Source organism: Gastrolobium bilobum, unplaced genomic scaffold (genome assembly GCF_033153095.1).
Source record: "Gastrolobium bilobum isolate Gb01-03AN ecotype WA unplaced genomic scaffold, APGP_CSIRO_Gbil_v1 utg5831, whole genome shotgun sequence".
In the NCBI taxonomy this organism is placed as follows: Eukaryota; Viridiplantae; Streptophyta; class Magnoliopsida; order Fabales; family Fabaceae; genus Gastrolobium; species Gastrolobium bilobum.
Genome location: NW_026898041.1, coordinates 70,773 through 87,318, shown reverse-complemented (window position 1 = coordinate 87,318; position 16,546 = coordinate 70,773). Strand labels below are relative to the sequence as shown.

The 16,546-nt window shown below is 35.3% G+C and overlaps 1 protein-coding gene across 2 annotated transcripts; it reads right to left on the bottom strand.

Annotated features, from left to right (window-relative positions):
• Positions 1-348: 348 nt before the first annotated feature.
• Positions 349-2,936, bottom strand: LOC133312344 (transcription initiation factor TFIID subunit 11). 2 transcript variants are annotated; one of them, XM_061513513.1, is made up of 5 exons: positions 2,675-2,936; positions 2,485-2,587; positions 2,288-2,375; positions 995-1,094; positions 349-798 (listed from the first exon to the last, which is right to left on the bottom strand). In XM_061513513.1, exons 1-5 carry the CDS (start codon positions 2,805-2,807, stop codon positions 671-673), a joined length of 552 nt encoding a protein of 183 aa, XP_061369497.1. In that variant the 5' UTR covers positions 2,808-2,936; the 3' UTR covers positions 349-670. The 2 variants fall into 2 exon arrangements, with proteins under 2 accessions (XP_061369497.1, XP_061369496.1); XM_061513512.1 differs by having other exon boundaries at positions 361-798; positions 2,485-2,929.
• Between the last annotated feature and the right edge of the window lie 13,610 nt (positions 2,937-16,546).

Here is a 16,546-nt window from a genome sequence, read left to right as displayed (position 1 = left end):
AGCCAGCAAATGCAGCAAAGAAATAGAAATTCATTATTTACCATGCATTATATTAGGATCCATTTCATTGACATTATAGTATAGTATAATAGATAGTAATATAACAGAATTATGTCAACATACTAACGTGAAACTTGAGAGTGAGAACGTGCCAAAATTTGTTGGCACTTTGAGAAGGACTAGAAATGTCATTTTTGATGCAATAGTTAGTAAACTACAATTGAGAGGACGATAACTTCTTTTTTCTATCCAAAAAAGGTTGATAACATCTATTAAAAAAAGGTTTATAACATGATAAGTACACCAATGGAAATGAGCCGTTTAGGGGTATTTAGAAACATAATTCAATATTTAGATTAAGGGATTGAACGGAGTTGTTTATTCTGATGGGGAAAAGTCAGACCGATTAAATTGAAAAGTTATAAGAGACACGGCAAGGGATTCACATATGTTACACAAGCATGATGGTTTACACATGTATGTCAATTTGGACAGATTCTTTTTGACTATTGATTTAAAGAAGTAACGTGAAAATCAAGGGATACCAAAAGGGTGTGTTTCACAGATATCGGGATGCAGTAATATGAAGGTGCTGACTACAAAATCTTGTTACCTAAAAGCCACTGTTGCAAACCAGTGATATTATACACAACATTCATATTTGGTCCATTTACCGGAAGAGCCTTGACACTGATCTCTTAAAGACTTTTCCGTCAAGCTTTAGTCGTCTATGTGCTTCTCTCAAATGACATGGTCGGATGGGTCCAGATTCCTTCCTCTCTTTCATAACTATTCTAGCTGCAAAAATAGTACATTACCTTTGATTAATGGAAACAATTGGAATCGGCTTATTAGCCTTCTTAAGACCAATACACTGCAACATTGACCTTGAAAATACTATAAGCGTAGAAATATTCACTGTGTTATGTATTTGCATTTTTCTAATTATTTTAGAAAGATATATCTCATGCTTGTAAAGGAAAACTAGCCATACCCGTTTCAACAACTTCCCCAACAAACATTTTTGCAATCCCTGAGACTACAATCGTCATTGGCACAGAAATTTTCTGGGTCCCAGTAATGCTTGCTAATATCTGCTTTCATGTCATCAAGAGAGGAGAGTAAGCAACTTGCATTCTTATCTTATTATAATATAAAGTAGCGCAAATTCAGAAGCAAAAATGGCAATCTGCAAAGTACACGAATCCCAAAGTAGCAATGAGGCACAAACCATTCTTAAAGAATAACCATGGAGAAAATGCAAAAAAGGTTAGCCCAAGTGGCTAAGCATTGTAGAAAGTCCAATCAGTTATGGTGGTATAATTTGATCATTTATGATTGACATTAGAATTCATTTTTTCCCAGTCAGTTTGGCAGAAAATAAAACAGAAAACTGAAGGTCTGATGCTGATGCAGGACGTGCTAGCACCAAGAAAGCAAAAGCTTAAAGATAAAATCATCTTATGCTATGTCTGTTTTATATTCTGCAAACTGCAAATCAGTTGATCAATGCCCAAATACCCACAACAACAGAATGTAAAGCAGGCAGGCCTTTTGTTATTTTTTTTAATTAGGGGCAGATTGTATTATTCCATTTCTATAACCTAACTGGATCATAATTATTAGGCTTACTAGTATTTGTAGGTCATCAATTTAGTAATTTTTTGTAGGTATTGGGTTGCATTTGGGGTTGGCTATATGTTCTTATAGTATTACTAGGTTTTAGTTCTAATTTCCAAGTTTGTCACATTGATTTAGTAGTAGTAAGTAGAGACTGAGAGAGTTAGAATCCTTAGGGCTTGTTTGGGAGTCACTATTAAGAGGGAAAGGGAAGGAAGAGGGAGGTTTTACTTATGTCTTCCGCTTGTTTGTGAGTTTAAAAAAATGGGGGAAGGGAATTGAGGATTTTTGTAAAATCCTTCTCGCCCTTAAAATCAAAGTTCTCTCAATTTGGGAGGTTTAAGGGGGAAATACCCTTCATTTTTAACTCCTAAACAAGGGTAAGGGAATACCATTCATTTTCCTTCCCCTTCCTTCCATTTCCCTCCAAACTCCCAAAGAAAGCCTTAGAGGATAAGGAATGTATTAGTAATTATTGCAGGATAACTGATAAGAGGTAGGAGGTTTATTCAAACCATTGTGTTATGTAATGCTCTTTAATTTTTGATACATGAACAACAGTTTCATGAATTATGACAGCATATTGATCTCTTCTTGATTGTTAGATACAATCAAATTCAAACCCTAGTAATGGCATAAATTAAATTAAAACAAAAAATGAGATTACCCTTTTCATGTTAGCTTTCTGAAATCCAGCTCTACGAAAGGACTCGTATCTGCTCATCTGTTCTTCAGTGAACTGTGACAATATAGCCCTGAACATTCATTCATTCAACAAGAATAACAACTAAGTAAGCATAAATAAATGATGATATTAAATTAAAGTAATAAGAATAAGAAAATGAATATTATTGTTAATATTACTGCATCTTGGCCATTTTGTGAGGGTCACCGGCTGAAGGAAGCTTTGCGAGCTCAACATCCATGTTATCTTCCTCTTCCTCATCCTCTTCTTCTTTATTCTTCGCTGTGCCTGTTCCTGTTCCTGTAGTATTAGTATTATTAGTATTAGTATTCACCTTTTTCCGATTACCAGCATCTTCATGATCGTGACTGCTCGGTTCTGCGACAACAACAACAGAATTAGGGTTTTGTGTCTCTGTCTCAGCCTCAGCCTCAACCTCAGTTGGGGATTCAGGTGGTGATTCCTCAAACGCTGCTTCGAATGGATCCTTTGATTGCTTCATTCTGTTACCAATTCACAATTTTCAAATTGAATCCCACCACACTAGCACCAAATCATCATCTGATTCATCTCTATATCACCCGGGTCGGGTTGGATCTCGCTTCTAAAATTCGGACTTGGATTTCGTCACATTTCCGGTTCGGTTAGATTTTCGGATTCACTGAAATGATTAATTTTAAGAAATTAATATTTTTAAAACAATATTTGATTAAAAATATTTTTAATTCTGAAATAACGTAATTCAAATTCGTATTAAAAGTAAAATAAATCACCGATAAACTAAAAACCTTAGTTAAAATAGAAAACTACTTAATTCAAGACAAATAGTAATAAAAAATTATAATTTATTGTTATTTTTCTGTAATTAAGTTTTTTCGTACTTTAGTTAGAATTATCCTTTTCATTATGGAACTTTCATTGGCGTTGAAAAGAGACAAAGAATTCTTGGGGTATTGGAGATTGGAACAGATCCACTTACCACCAAAAAAATTTACAACCTTTACAACCAACATAATTACCGTTTATTTCCGTCAATCTAACGGTTATCATTTATTAGAAATTATTTGGTCGTATTTATTAATTAATTATTAATTCCAATAAATGATAGCCGTTAGATTGACGGAAATCAACGGTGATTACGTTGGTTGTAAAGGTTGTAAACTTTTTTGGTGGTAAGTGGATCCATTCCCTTGGAGATTTTAAAGAATTTTAATGAGTTATTTTTGAAGGGGGAGGATATTGTAATAAACAAATAGTATTACTATCAATGTTATCAATCAATTTCACCATTAGATCGATTATGTTAATCTCACGGTTATATTTATTTTCATCCTTGTATGGATATGATTCCTCATATTTAAAGTAAAAGCATTAAATATGAGAAATCATAACCATACAAAGGTGGAAATAAATATAACCGTTGGATCAACATAATCGATCTAACGGTAAAATTGATTGGTAGTAACATTGGTAGTAACACTATTTGGTTGTTACAATATCCTATCTCATTTTTGAATAAAAAAATTTATTGGTATTAAATTAGAATTTTAAAGGATTCAAAAAGAAGTCACGTGGTATTCGTTTAGGATTTTAAAAGATAATTTTAGAATCCGTCTAAATCCGTTTAATATTCAATCAGGATTTTAAACAAAGGAAAAATAATTTTGTGGTATTCAAAAATGTGACAATTTTAATGGATTTTTTATTGGTGTGAATATCATGAGACTTTTTAGTAAGAAATATAAATATGATATTTCTCTCAAATCTCACCTTAATCCCTAGGATTTCTTGAGATTTCTCTATTGCAGACTTTTGCAGTGTTTTTTTCTTCTTTTGGCGGGTTGACCCGCTCGAAATCGGATTCCGCCATGGGAACTTCATCAAAGCTCAAAACTAGTAGATTTTTTTAGCGATTTTTATCATAAAATTAGTGTTTTAAAACCTCACTCCGCCCCCGGGTTGACCCCGGTCAACTCTGACCCCTCCCCTCTGAGGGTTGGGGTCACAAGTTAGACCCTATATGCACATCGACCCCTCCGACCCCCAAAACTCGACCGGATTTCAGTGACTCCCGGGTTAGAGGGGTCAAAGGGGGTCACAACATATATATTTTTTTAAAAGAAAATTCCATGACACAACGTCATTTTATTAAAAAAATAAAATAAAAATGCTTGCAAACCTAAATCTAATCGTTCTCTTCTCTCCCAGCGACCTAGACTTGTGGTATCTTGATACTTTGGTATCATTAGAATATGAGTTTTGTACTTTGGTATCTTGATACTTTAATTAGGTTGTGTAATATTGACTTGTGGTTGTAATTGGTGAATTATGTTAAGTATATTTTGAATCTTTGATGATTGGTGATTTGGTTTTTAATATTTTCATATAAGATATATATATTTATTTTTTTAATATATAAAACCGAGTCAGCGTAGTGACACCATGACCCCCCGGTTGAACCCGTGACCCCTGACCTCGGCCGGGTCGATAGCCGGGCCAGGTTTTTAAACACTGCATAAAACAACCCAGAAACAACAAATCAACAAGATTCTAATATAATTCATCTTAAAAGCAATAGATTTTTGAGAGCTTTTGGAAGTTTAAAAAATAAATTTTCAAACTATGGGTCACGATTTTTCTTAGCACAAAAGGTGTGCTTTTTGTATTAAAAATAACATAACACAGTGGGAAACAATAGGGGAACTGAAACTCTCAAACCAATTTTCGTTTAATGAAACAATATCAATTTAAAGAAAGATTGAAACTTTCATAATATGAACCCTATATTTCGTAACAATACATTCATGAACGAAATTCCTTCGCTATAGGAAACAATTTCAAATAATTTTCGTGTCAATAGATAACTAAAAACTTGTTTTTCAAAAGCCTCAAAGCAATTTAAGATTTCAATATATCGATTGAAAATAATTTAAGAAATTTTCTAAACTTTCATGTAATAAAACCCAGAAAATCAGATTCAAGATTTTCTTACAATACTCAATGAAAACATGCATATGATATATGTTTAGAAAACTCTCATCACGTAGAACAAAAATTCCAAGGTTTCCAAGATCAATTGTAAAAAATTCCAAACAAAATTTTATCAAGAACTTTAGGTTCTATATGCAAATTTAGAATTATTTTAATAAATAAAAAAATTATGTCTTGTAATCATATGTGCACAGCTCTAATACCAAATGAAGAATATAATTTTCAACCCATTAGTCAAACCCAAGAGCAAGAACGAGAAATGTTAATGCGTGGAGGACTAGTATAGCTTTAGATATATAGAGAGCTATTGCTTAGTAATTTTGAATATTTGTTAAAAATTATATTAGGTTTTACTTTTTTTTAATATCATTGCATTTCTTTGTTTTTTGTTGTTGATTCTTGTAATTTTGAATGTTTGTTAAAAATTCATATGTTTTTTAAAATCTTATAAATTCATATTGTCCTTTCAAATCTTATAAATTCTATTAAAATTCTTTAAAATTCAATCTAATGAAATCTTGATTGTAAAAAGGTCTTTTAAAAAAGTCTTTAAAGTCCCTCAATACTAAATAGTCTTTTAGAATCTATAAAAAAATTTATCTCAAAAAAATCTTTTAAAATCCTAATCCAATACATCTCCTTAGTTAAGTAAAAGCAAAATAAAATGTATGAGAACCTACAATTACACCATGTACTTAGTTAAAGGAGTCATTTTTAAAAAATTAAATCATTGAAAATTACAGGTACACTTTAAAATTAAAATTTGAAAAAAATTCATATTATAAATGAGAAGCAAAATTTCTAAACTATCTTATATTTTTTTTCCAAACCATGAATCGACAAAATTATTTTTGACTAAAAAGCTTTTAAAGATAAAAAAAAATGCTATTTATTATAATTTTAAATCACGAGGAAGTGAATGCTAAACTACGAAACTGTGTTTCATGTATCTTACACTGCACAACTAATATGTCATACAATCATCCTGAACATTTACGACACCGTTTCAAGGTTACTCCATCATTGCAAATCCAATTCCCAAGTAATATTATTGTATCAACAAAGAGCAAAAGAATTAAAATATTACAATTTAAATAAATACTTACGAATATATAGCTTTTTTCGTACTATTTATGGATATATTGCAAGATCTCACATCCTGATTGAGTGATGTTGGACAAATGGCTTCAATACTCAATAAGGGAGTGAATTGAGTTTTATAAAATCTTTTCGCGAAGTGTTTCCTTTGATATGTTAAAGAGAGATTCTTCAAGAAAATGATTTAACAAGGAAAAGTCTAGGTGTAGGAGCAAGTATATAATTAATAAAGTAAGTAAGCAAATAAACAAACACAATCTAAAAATGCAATTTCAAGACTAAAGTAAGGAGTTTAAGGTTAGAGAAAATGCAAACTAGATGTATACTGGTTCGGTCACCACCACCGTGACTTACGTCCAGACTGAATCTGCTCGATCAAACTTTTTCACTAGCTATCAAGCTCGAGGGTGCTTGACAAACCACTACAACCTTTCAAGATTTTGGGCTCTTTACGCCTTACAATTTTTCACTCTAAATTTTCTTAGGAATTTGGTGACCTCTCAAATGTAAAGGGCTCACTCCCTTAACTATTCAAGAAATCAAATGAAAGTGTTTAACAACAGCTAAGTGCTCTCAAAGCATATATTATACAAGTTGAAGAACTATGGGTGTTGATTCTTTCACAAGAATAAAGCTCAAAGAGTATTTATGATCAAGATGAATGAAAATAAGCAAATGATATGATTTAAATCAAGAAGAGTTATTAAATCAATGGAACAGTAATCTGTATTTATAGAGGGGCCCCATGAGAGTTTATATAGCCATTTTCACACAAGTAGCCATTTATAGCCGTTATTTTCATTTTCTGGTGCAGGAGGGAATCAATTCCCTTGCTATGGGAATGGATTCCCAACCTGTTGGAAAGGTTGGAAATATGTTCATAAGCATTCTTCTTTATTTTAAATCCCTTTCAAACATATTCAATTACTTGATTGAATCTTGAAAACATATTTTTATAAATGTGTGATGCTAGAAATCCTTTTTGTTATCAAAAGATGATTCAATGCATGTACTTTAACAGAAATATTTTGAGCTTACTCATGCAAGAAGTCAATTACCAACACAATTAATTCTAAGTCCTAAAGTATATTACTTGAGAATTCTTAGACTTATATTCTTCTTTAGAAGCTTGAATCTTAATGGACTTCATGAATGTTAGTTTTTTATTTCTTTTTGAATGTTGCAACTTGAAGCCTTCTTTCCATGCTTTATTTATTATCATCAAAATCCTTGAATCTTTATATTCTGCATTGGTTCCACAAGTGCTACGTAGGTCATGCCCCTTTTAGGCGTGACCAAACACGCCTCACTTAAACGTGACATAAGAGAGAGAGAGACACGCCTTGTTTAGATGTGACCAAGAGAGAGAGAAAGTGTTCCAAAAAGTTTGGGTCTACAAGATTGAGAGAGAGAGAAATAAAACTAGAATAGGGCCGAGAAACAAACCATGGTGTAGAGAAGGGATCTTCCAACTGAATAATGCAAAGAGATCATTGAGGTGAATGTGAGGGAAGCATTCTTTGATGTAGCGTTCAAGTGAAAGCTTGCTAGCAAAGCCACACTGCTTGGGTCTCAGTTTGGTTGCCTCATAAAGACGAGTTGGAAGATACTATTATCTTTTGTAGAGCTTTTCACCTTTGAATTTTTGTGCTTGTAGCCAACACTTAGCGTTAAAGACTAGTAATTATATATTCACATTTAAAATTGATTTTCATTATGTACCTTAAAACTGGTGACAGCTTAAAGATTAAAATTTTATTGTGAATGAAATCACGTTTTTGGTTTTTTCTCATTAAAATTTGGTTTTTTTATTTTTGTTTTTGTCACCACCTTTTCTTCTTCTTCTTTCTATCTTCCCTTCTCTCTTTGTCATTTTTTGGCCTTCATTTCACTTAAAGTTTGATTCTTTATGGATATTTTGCTTCTGATTCTTTGCTTTATAGCAATTTCTGATTGGTTTTGAGAGTGAATTTTGACATACGAAATTTGTAGTATGAAAACAGCCCATACCCTTATATAATCCAAGCACACAAAAATAGTACCAAAACTTATAATCTTGAGTAATATGAGTCTAGTTAAAACCCCAATGCTTTTTATCCCTCATTGACCTCAGTAACCCAAATAAAAGGCTCAAGCTTGGCACAATTCATCTTTGCCTCAATGGTTCCCTCATTCATAATATCCACCAACAAAGATACCTTCGCGAGATGCATAAGATTTTTCTTCAACTCTGAACTCAAATCCAAATTCACAAGGATCCAATAGCTTCGGACCCAACGACATGGGAAGTGAAAAGACCCAACAAAGAAGAAGCTGGAAGTGGAAGATGCAGTTCTCATCCCCTTATCTTCTCCCATTAGATGGCTGGTACAGAGGCATTTTGCATACCCTTTTTATGTAAGTGGAAGTTGAAGCTCAAATGAAAAATAGAATTGAAGAAAGGTCAAAGTGGCAAGGATAAGAAGCGTGTGGGAAGGGTGGAAAGAAAGAAGAAAGCAATAAAGGTTGAGAGAGATAAGAGGCATGTTGAACACTCAAACTTTCCTGAACACTCTCTCTTGGTCACGCCTAAATAAGACTCGTCTCTCTTTTATGTCATGTTTAAATGAGGCGTGTTTGGTCACGCCTAAAAAGAGCGTGACCTACGTGGCATTCACGCCTGAGTGAGGCGTGACTGTTCACGTCTAATCAAGGCGTGAGATCTTACAATATATCCGTACATAGTATGAAAATAACTATATATTCGCAATTATTTATTTAAATTGCAATATTTTAATTTTTTTGCCATAACAAACACCATTAATTGAGAACACTGCCAACCTTAAACTGAAAATGAATTTGTACATATAAAGTTGCACTTTATTGTACTTTATGTTGAAGGTTATGGATTTGACAAAGCAGGATTTTTAGGTGCTTAAAGTACTGCACCAAGAGATATTAAGTTTAGAATGTTTAATAGTGTTACCTCCAGCTTAGAAATTTGCAGAGATAATGCAAGCTATTGGGCTCCATTTCATATGGACCCAAATATCCATGTTTTTACCTATTGGGCTTGTATGTGAACATATTATTGGATTATCAATATATCCAACAATCACCTCTTATGTTCATCATACAACACAATCCAATAGAGTGGTCAGTGTAATATTCAAACAAATATGAATCATTCATATCCAGTCCAACATAATCAACTTGGATCAGTCAAAGAGTGTTAGTAGTAAGATATTAAACTCAACTATCATTTGCAATATAAATAAATAGATCATCATTATCATGAATTTGTTCTGAGACCAGCATACCAAAATAAATATTTAGACTTTTAGATTCAATCTAAACACATCCAAATCCCAACATACAAAATAAGTCTCAAAATCAGTTCACAATCAACAATGTTCATAAAATAAAGATAGAAAAATGTAAGTCTCAAATAAATGGACTCCATCAAAATGGGCAGTAGTGGGTGAACTGTCAAGTCTCCACACACTTTAAATGATATATTCATTCATCGAGGAGGTGATCGTTGTCAAGATCCCACTCATTAAGCTATCCTCCATATCTGCCATCCTCTGTAGAATATAAAATATGAATTTCATATCATCATAAATTCAATCAATTGAATAATCTACCAAAGATGTCTAATTATACTAAAATAACTTAGCACCATGTCATCAGGCAAAGAAGAACATATATTAATGTCATATAGCATCATAATATCATGTTCATAAGCATCAAGCTAGTTTTATAAATTATGAACAAGGCCTAAATAGTTTGATTTGCAAAGAGTTATCAACTTAAGTTTATTTTTAAGAGAATATCCACTGTCTAATTTCAATAAACAAGACCAATAATCAAGTCACTCACAATAACCTAGTCATGTAATGTCAAGTTTTAATTAAGAACAAGACCCAAAGGCTTCTTATGCAAACAATTATTTCAATGTTTTAATTTGAAATGTCACAGTTACAAATTCCTCAAAGCCAAATAATCTAGCATCAAATTTGGAATGAGATCATTTAACCAAAAGGATGGTCCAACCTAGTTGGATTATATCATTAAGTTTGGAATGACACAAGTTTCCCAGATAAAACCTTTGAATTAGGTTCAAGTTATCTTCATCAAGATTGGAATAAGACAACTTACCCTTTTCAATTTAATCAGCAACCATGAGCATCGATGAAACATATAGATTGTGATTATCATGAAGGCCAACAAAAGAAGGATTCGATAATTCAAAACACACAATTAGAAGGTAAGTAAATGGTAATTAAGACTTGTCTACATAGTCTTTAACCTTATTTCCCCCACTGTTTTGAATAATCGATCTTTAGGCATACCTTTTGTGAGAGCATCAGCCAAGTTATCTATAACACCCCGTGTATACCCGGTTTGTTAACATATTATCGTATTAAGCTGCGCTTAATTAAAAATGCGGAATATCTTTTTCTTTTCAATTATGACGTCATTATACTTAGCCGAGTTGATTACTTAATCAATTTCATAAAATATCGTCTGTATGTAAATTGCAAATAAACATCTAATTGAAATACCTCAGAATATATATAAGGTGAGTATCTATGTCACGGATCCACTACACGTGGTCCAGACAAGAATCCTGATACGTTAATACAACTCCAACATAAAGCAAGACTTAATCAAGTCTAGGTGGCATTGACAATCCCCATGCTCACCAAATCAACATCATAACAAACAAAGTCTCAACAGAGAAATCCATAAACTGAAGCTAAAAGCATAAGACAGTAAATAGGATCCAACATCCAATCATAACAGCATATCAGCATAAGCAGCATAAACATGTAACATCTATCGGCTAAGCTCAGGCCTCCTGCCACTAGAGGTATCAACACCCTAGTTACCTGAACCTTAAATAAGCATTCCCCAAACGTGGGGTGAGATCTCTAAACCAGAAATCTCAGTAAGGCGAGGGGTCCTCAAGGATCTTTCACCTCAAGCTCACTTACATGTGCAATATAAGTTCAAAAACAGTAATTTCCAATATAAGTTCCAAAACTATGCAGTGCAACAGATATTCATGCCATGTGTGTCAATACTATTCTACTGGCCAGAGAAATGCAGGAATACGTCTATTACCTACAGATAGTACAAGGAACACCGCTTGCACCTCACCCACAGCCTCACCATATTGTATGTACTACATACTCAGGCTTACCGTATAGGTGGAACACCACATGCATATCACAAAGGCATTAACATATAACAGCTCAACAGTATTTCCAAAACAGCAAAAGCATGTAACACAGCATGCATATAACCATACCCCCATGGGACATGGTGGAACCACAACATGGCTAAACCGAGGACATGAAAGCTTACCTTGCAAGCTCACTATCCAATGCCAAGAGTCCACACAGCTCAAGTCCAACACACAGCAGATCACAATCTGATTAGGACCAGCAAGCATATCAACACTCATAGCTCATAAGCATAAACATAAAGACTACGTTTTCCTCTTACGATTTATGTCTTAAGGCTTCACGCAAAGCCATAAGCCCTTAACCACTTGATTCTGACTTAGTTTGATTAAAACAGAAGTTCAACTTCATTACTCTAGGGTCCACAAACCCCCAATAGCCTACTATATGAACAGTGCAGCTACTGTTCTTCGAAATCCCAGAATATCCGGATATTCGTCGGGGGTATATCCGGATATCAATATCCGGATATCTCTCTTCCAATATTCGGATATCCATATCCGGATATTCAGATCCCCATATCCGGATATCAATATTCGGATATTCACAACAAAATATCTGGATATTTTGTGACAGAACCCAAATTCTGCATTTTGCAAAAATCCACACCAAAGGTCCAACTTTTACCGATTACAGAAGCTTAAACATGCATTTCTAAGTGTGTTGAGCATTACCCAATGTTAGGTTATCATCTTAAGCTCATTACATGCATCAAGGTTTCATTTTTAACCAATAACTCATGATCAAAGGTTGAGTATGCATACCAGGCTTAAAACTGAACCAAAGGTTGCTCTTGGAGCTCACAACCAGCTCCTCAAGGTTTTGTCTTGGATAGAAAACGAAAATACCAAGCAAGGCTTGTCTCTTTCTCCCCACAGGTTGCTTCTTGAAGCCACACAACCAAAGAACAAGGCTCTAAACCCCACAACCAGAGAAGACAGCCCAAGAAACACCCAAGAGTAACTCACCAACTCAGAAACCAAACTTCTCACCCAACCCAACACAACCACAAGGTGATTTCAAGGAAGAAACAAGAGAAAAGATGATTTTGGTGGTTTCTCATGAAGAAATGGTGAAGACAAGTCAAGAAAGCACTAAGTCAGCAATGGGAGGCACAAGGGTCACGTAGGAAGGTTGAGTATCAGCCTAGGGTTTAGTGCCCTTAGTATATATAGGCGGTTTAACATTTAAACATACAGTATTAACTTTAATTGTTACGCTTATCATTTTAATCCCAAACTTTGGATTCTTAACCTACTCAATTTTACAAGAATTATCATATTTTTCTTATATTTTTCGGAGCACCTTTCCGGTAGTACTTTTCATAGCCAGTATCAGTTTCTGGCACCAGTTCTCATTATTTTAACTTGAAAATCGTTTTACAAGTCCTATATATTATTCTAGGAATTATCATGCACTTATTATAATTTTTCGGGATACTTTTTGGTACGCATTTATACCGACTAGCAGAACCGGTATCTGCACTTTACTTCCGAAAAACGACTTTCAGTATTCTTAATCACTTATCATACTTATTTAAGGCTCATAATAATTATTAGGGTCAATTATGGAATTATTTCCTAATTCTCATATATAATTAATTAATTTCCTTAATTAACGATGCAGGTTCTTATATTCACCCCACCTTTTAGGATTTTGTCCTCAAAATCAGAAACATACCTGTCTCGAAACTCGAGGTATTGCCGGAGAAGCTCGTCCTCACGCTCCCAAGTACACTCCTCAGGAGTTCTTCCAGTCCACTGCACTTTGACCATCAGAATGATCTTGCTTTTCAGCTGCTTCTCACCACGATCGAGAATCTTGAGTGGTCCGACGGGAGTCTTCAGGTTCTCCCTAACCTCCACATCATCAGGTCGCACCACGTGCGAAGGATCTGCTATGTACTTCCGAAGCTGAGACACGTGAAACACGTCGAGGATGTTGGCCAAGTTCGGGGGCAAGGCAAGCTGGTAGGCAACAGATCCTACTTTACCAAGAATCTGGTATGGCCCAATAAACCGCGGGCTCAGCTTCCTCACTCCGCGTGCCCTACCAACACCGGTGACAGGTGAAAGTCTCAAAAACACGTGCTCACCCTCACTGAACTCCAGTGGACGATGCTTGACATCATAGTAGCTCTTCTGGCGATTCTGCGCTTGCTTTAACTTTTCTCTTATCATCTGGATCTGCTGGGTGGTATCTTGGACAAAGTCCAAGCCAAAAAGCTCCTTGTCTCCAACCTCAGACCAACAGGTAGGAGTCCAACACCTCCTACCATACAGTTCTTCGTAGGGCGCCATGCCCAGGCTAGCATGAAAGCTGTTGTTGTACGAAAACTCAACCAATGGAAGGTACTTATCCCATGCCGAGCCCTGCTCCAACGTGCAAGCCCGCAACATGTCCTCCAAGGTCCGGATGGTCCTCTCAGTCTGTCTATCAGTCTGAGGGTGATAGGCGATACTCAATCTCAACTGCGTACCAAAAGCCTCCTGCAGCGCCTCCCAAAACCGAGATGTGAACTTCGGGTCCCTATCACTGATGATACTCTCGGGCACCCCATGAAGCCTCACAATCTCGCGAACATAAATCTTGGCCAACTGCTCTGTAGTGAAGCTCACCTTCACTGGAAGAAAATGGGTAGACTTCGTCAGTCTGTCCACAATGACCCAGATAGAGTCACAACTCGCCTGATTCTTAGGCAATCCCACCACGAACTCCATGGAAATACTCTCCCACTTCTACTGTGGTACTTCAAGAGGTTGAAGCTCACCGGACGGTCTTTGATGTTCAATCTTCACCTTCTGAAAAACCAAACACTTGGACACAAAGACAACAACATCATTCTTCATGCCTGGTGATAACTCTCCAAAAGAGAGTTATTTTGGGCTTAATTGTGATATTTTGGTACCATGATTGCATATAATTCTCTTGATTTTATATGATTGATGCATGAATTCTATGATTTCATGATTTAATTGAGAATTATGTTAATTATGTGTATTTGGATATAAATGAGCATTGGAAACATTTAAATACACTTGTTATTTTACTGCAGGTCAATGTTGTAGCATCGGAAAGCAGTGCTATAACAGTACAGATGAGGTCAGCAATGGATCATCACCAGCAAGCTATGGATCCAAGCCCAATTAGCTAGAAGAAGTTTCTGAACGTGTAATCAGAGTCCTGAGCTGGCTACGCACTTTAAAACATTCAAAGGATCACCATTAAAGCTTCATTAAATCAGCGATTACATTTCCAAATTCATACCTGAAACACGAAATGGAAAGAATCTGATGAGATATGCAGTAGCATTATGCGTTGTCCCTGATCAGCGCTGCAGCAAATAAGGAAAGAATCTCCAATCAGCGCTATAGCAAAAACAACTGTATCTTCAATCAGCGCTGCAGCAAATAAGGAAAGAATCTCCAATCAGCGCTATAGCAAAATACAGTTGTATCTTCAATCAGCGCTGCAGCAAATAAGGAAAGAATCTTTAATCAAGCGCTGCAGCAATAAGGAAAGAATGCTCTGTCAGCATTACAGCAAAACAGAGTGTCATCCTTATCCACTCACACGACATATTTGAATGAAGATTTGCATGGACCTGAAGAGCTGTTTGAGGCCCAGAATATCAAGTATATAAAGGAACGAACCCTACACACAGAAGAGAGACTATGAACGCTACACATCCTTTAGACATTCAATCAAATCCTAGAGAGAGAAAGTATGGGAAACACATAGAGAGAATTTGAAGGTTCGTTGAGAGAGATCCAAGGAATCAAAGGGTGAGGCTAGGTTTTGGTAGAGAGATCATCAAATCCAGTGGATCCCTGCACTATTCCGGCGGCTGAAGCAAGGTTGATGGTGGTGGAGCCTAAGATAGCTGTGGGAGCAGTGCTACAGCAACGTCCCTGTTTTCTTTACTTTAGTTTAATGGAATCTTATTCTTTCTTTGTTGTTTCTTCCCACCTATGGATGGGCTAAATTGTTATGATTGAGTGATAGAGCACCCTTATTGTGATGTAGTCAGTATTGCTTTAACTTTGTTACATGATTTTCCTTTCAGTTGCTTAATAAAGTGCTTATTTTTATTCTTGTTGACTTATCGAGAGAGAGCTGCAAGATAATTAGGGTTTGGGCTATAGAGATATAGGTGAACTCAAAAAGTTATTAAGCATTGTGGTTTAACTAATTTAATTAGTTAATTGTGGGTAGAGAGATCATTCACACCACAAAATCAAATGGAACTTGCACTTAATGATTCATAACTATGTTGGCCATAGAGATGTGGGACTTAGTATACATGTAGAGTTGGTGAGAGCCCTTGCATGCATTAGTGTTTTGGTTACTGAATGGATGATTGTTATAGCATGGTTACTGCATTATGGTGAAATTGCAATAATGGGGAAATTGATCCCTATCTATCTTTAATACTTGGAAAACCTATTTTATTGCTGCATTCTTTTAGTTAATTATTAGTTTTATTGTTTATTTAGTCATTAATCTCTTCCAAATTATCTTTGTTACCTTGATTTTTTCACATTGATCCCAACTTTATAGTTTTCTTCGTGGGAACGATATCTGAACTCACACATCTACTTTATTACTTGTTGACACATGCACTTGCGTAATGTGTGATTGATAAAGGGGTACACAATTGCACAACACCTGGCCACCAGAAGTTCTTCTTCAGGTCTTGATACATCGTAGTAGCACCAGGGTGGATAGAAAACTGGCCCTTATGGGCCTCTGCCATAACCTCTACGGTCAACGAACCTTGAGGAACCACGATCCTCTGCTGAAACAAAATGAGTCCATCCTCATTCCAAGACACACCGTCTTGGTTCTTCACATAATCCAGACACTCTCTCTGAACTTGTGCCTCTTTGATCTTTTCTAACAGTTCATTCACAACATCTGC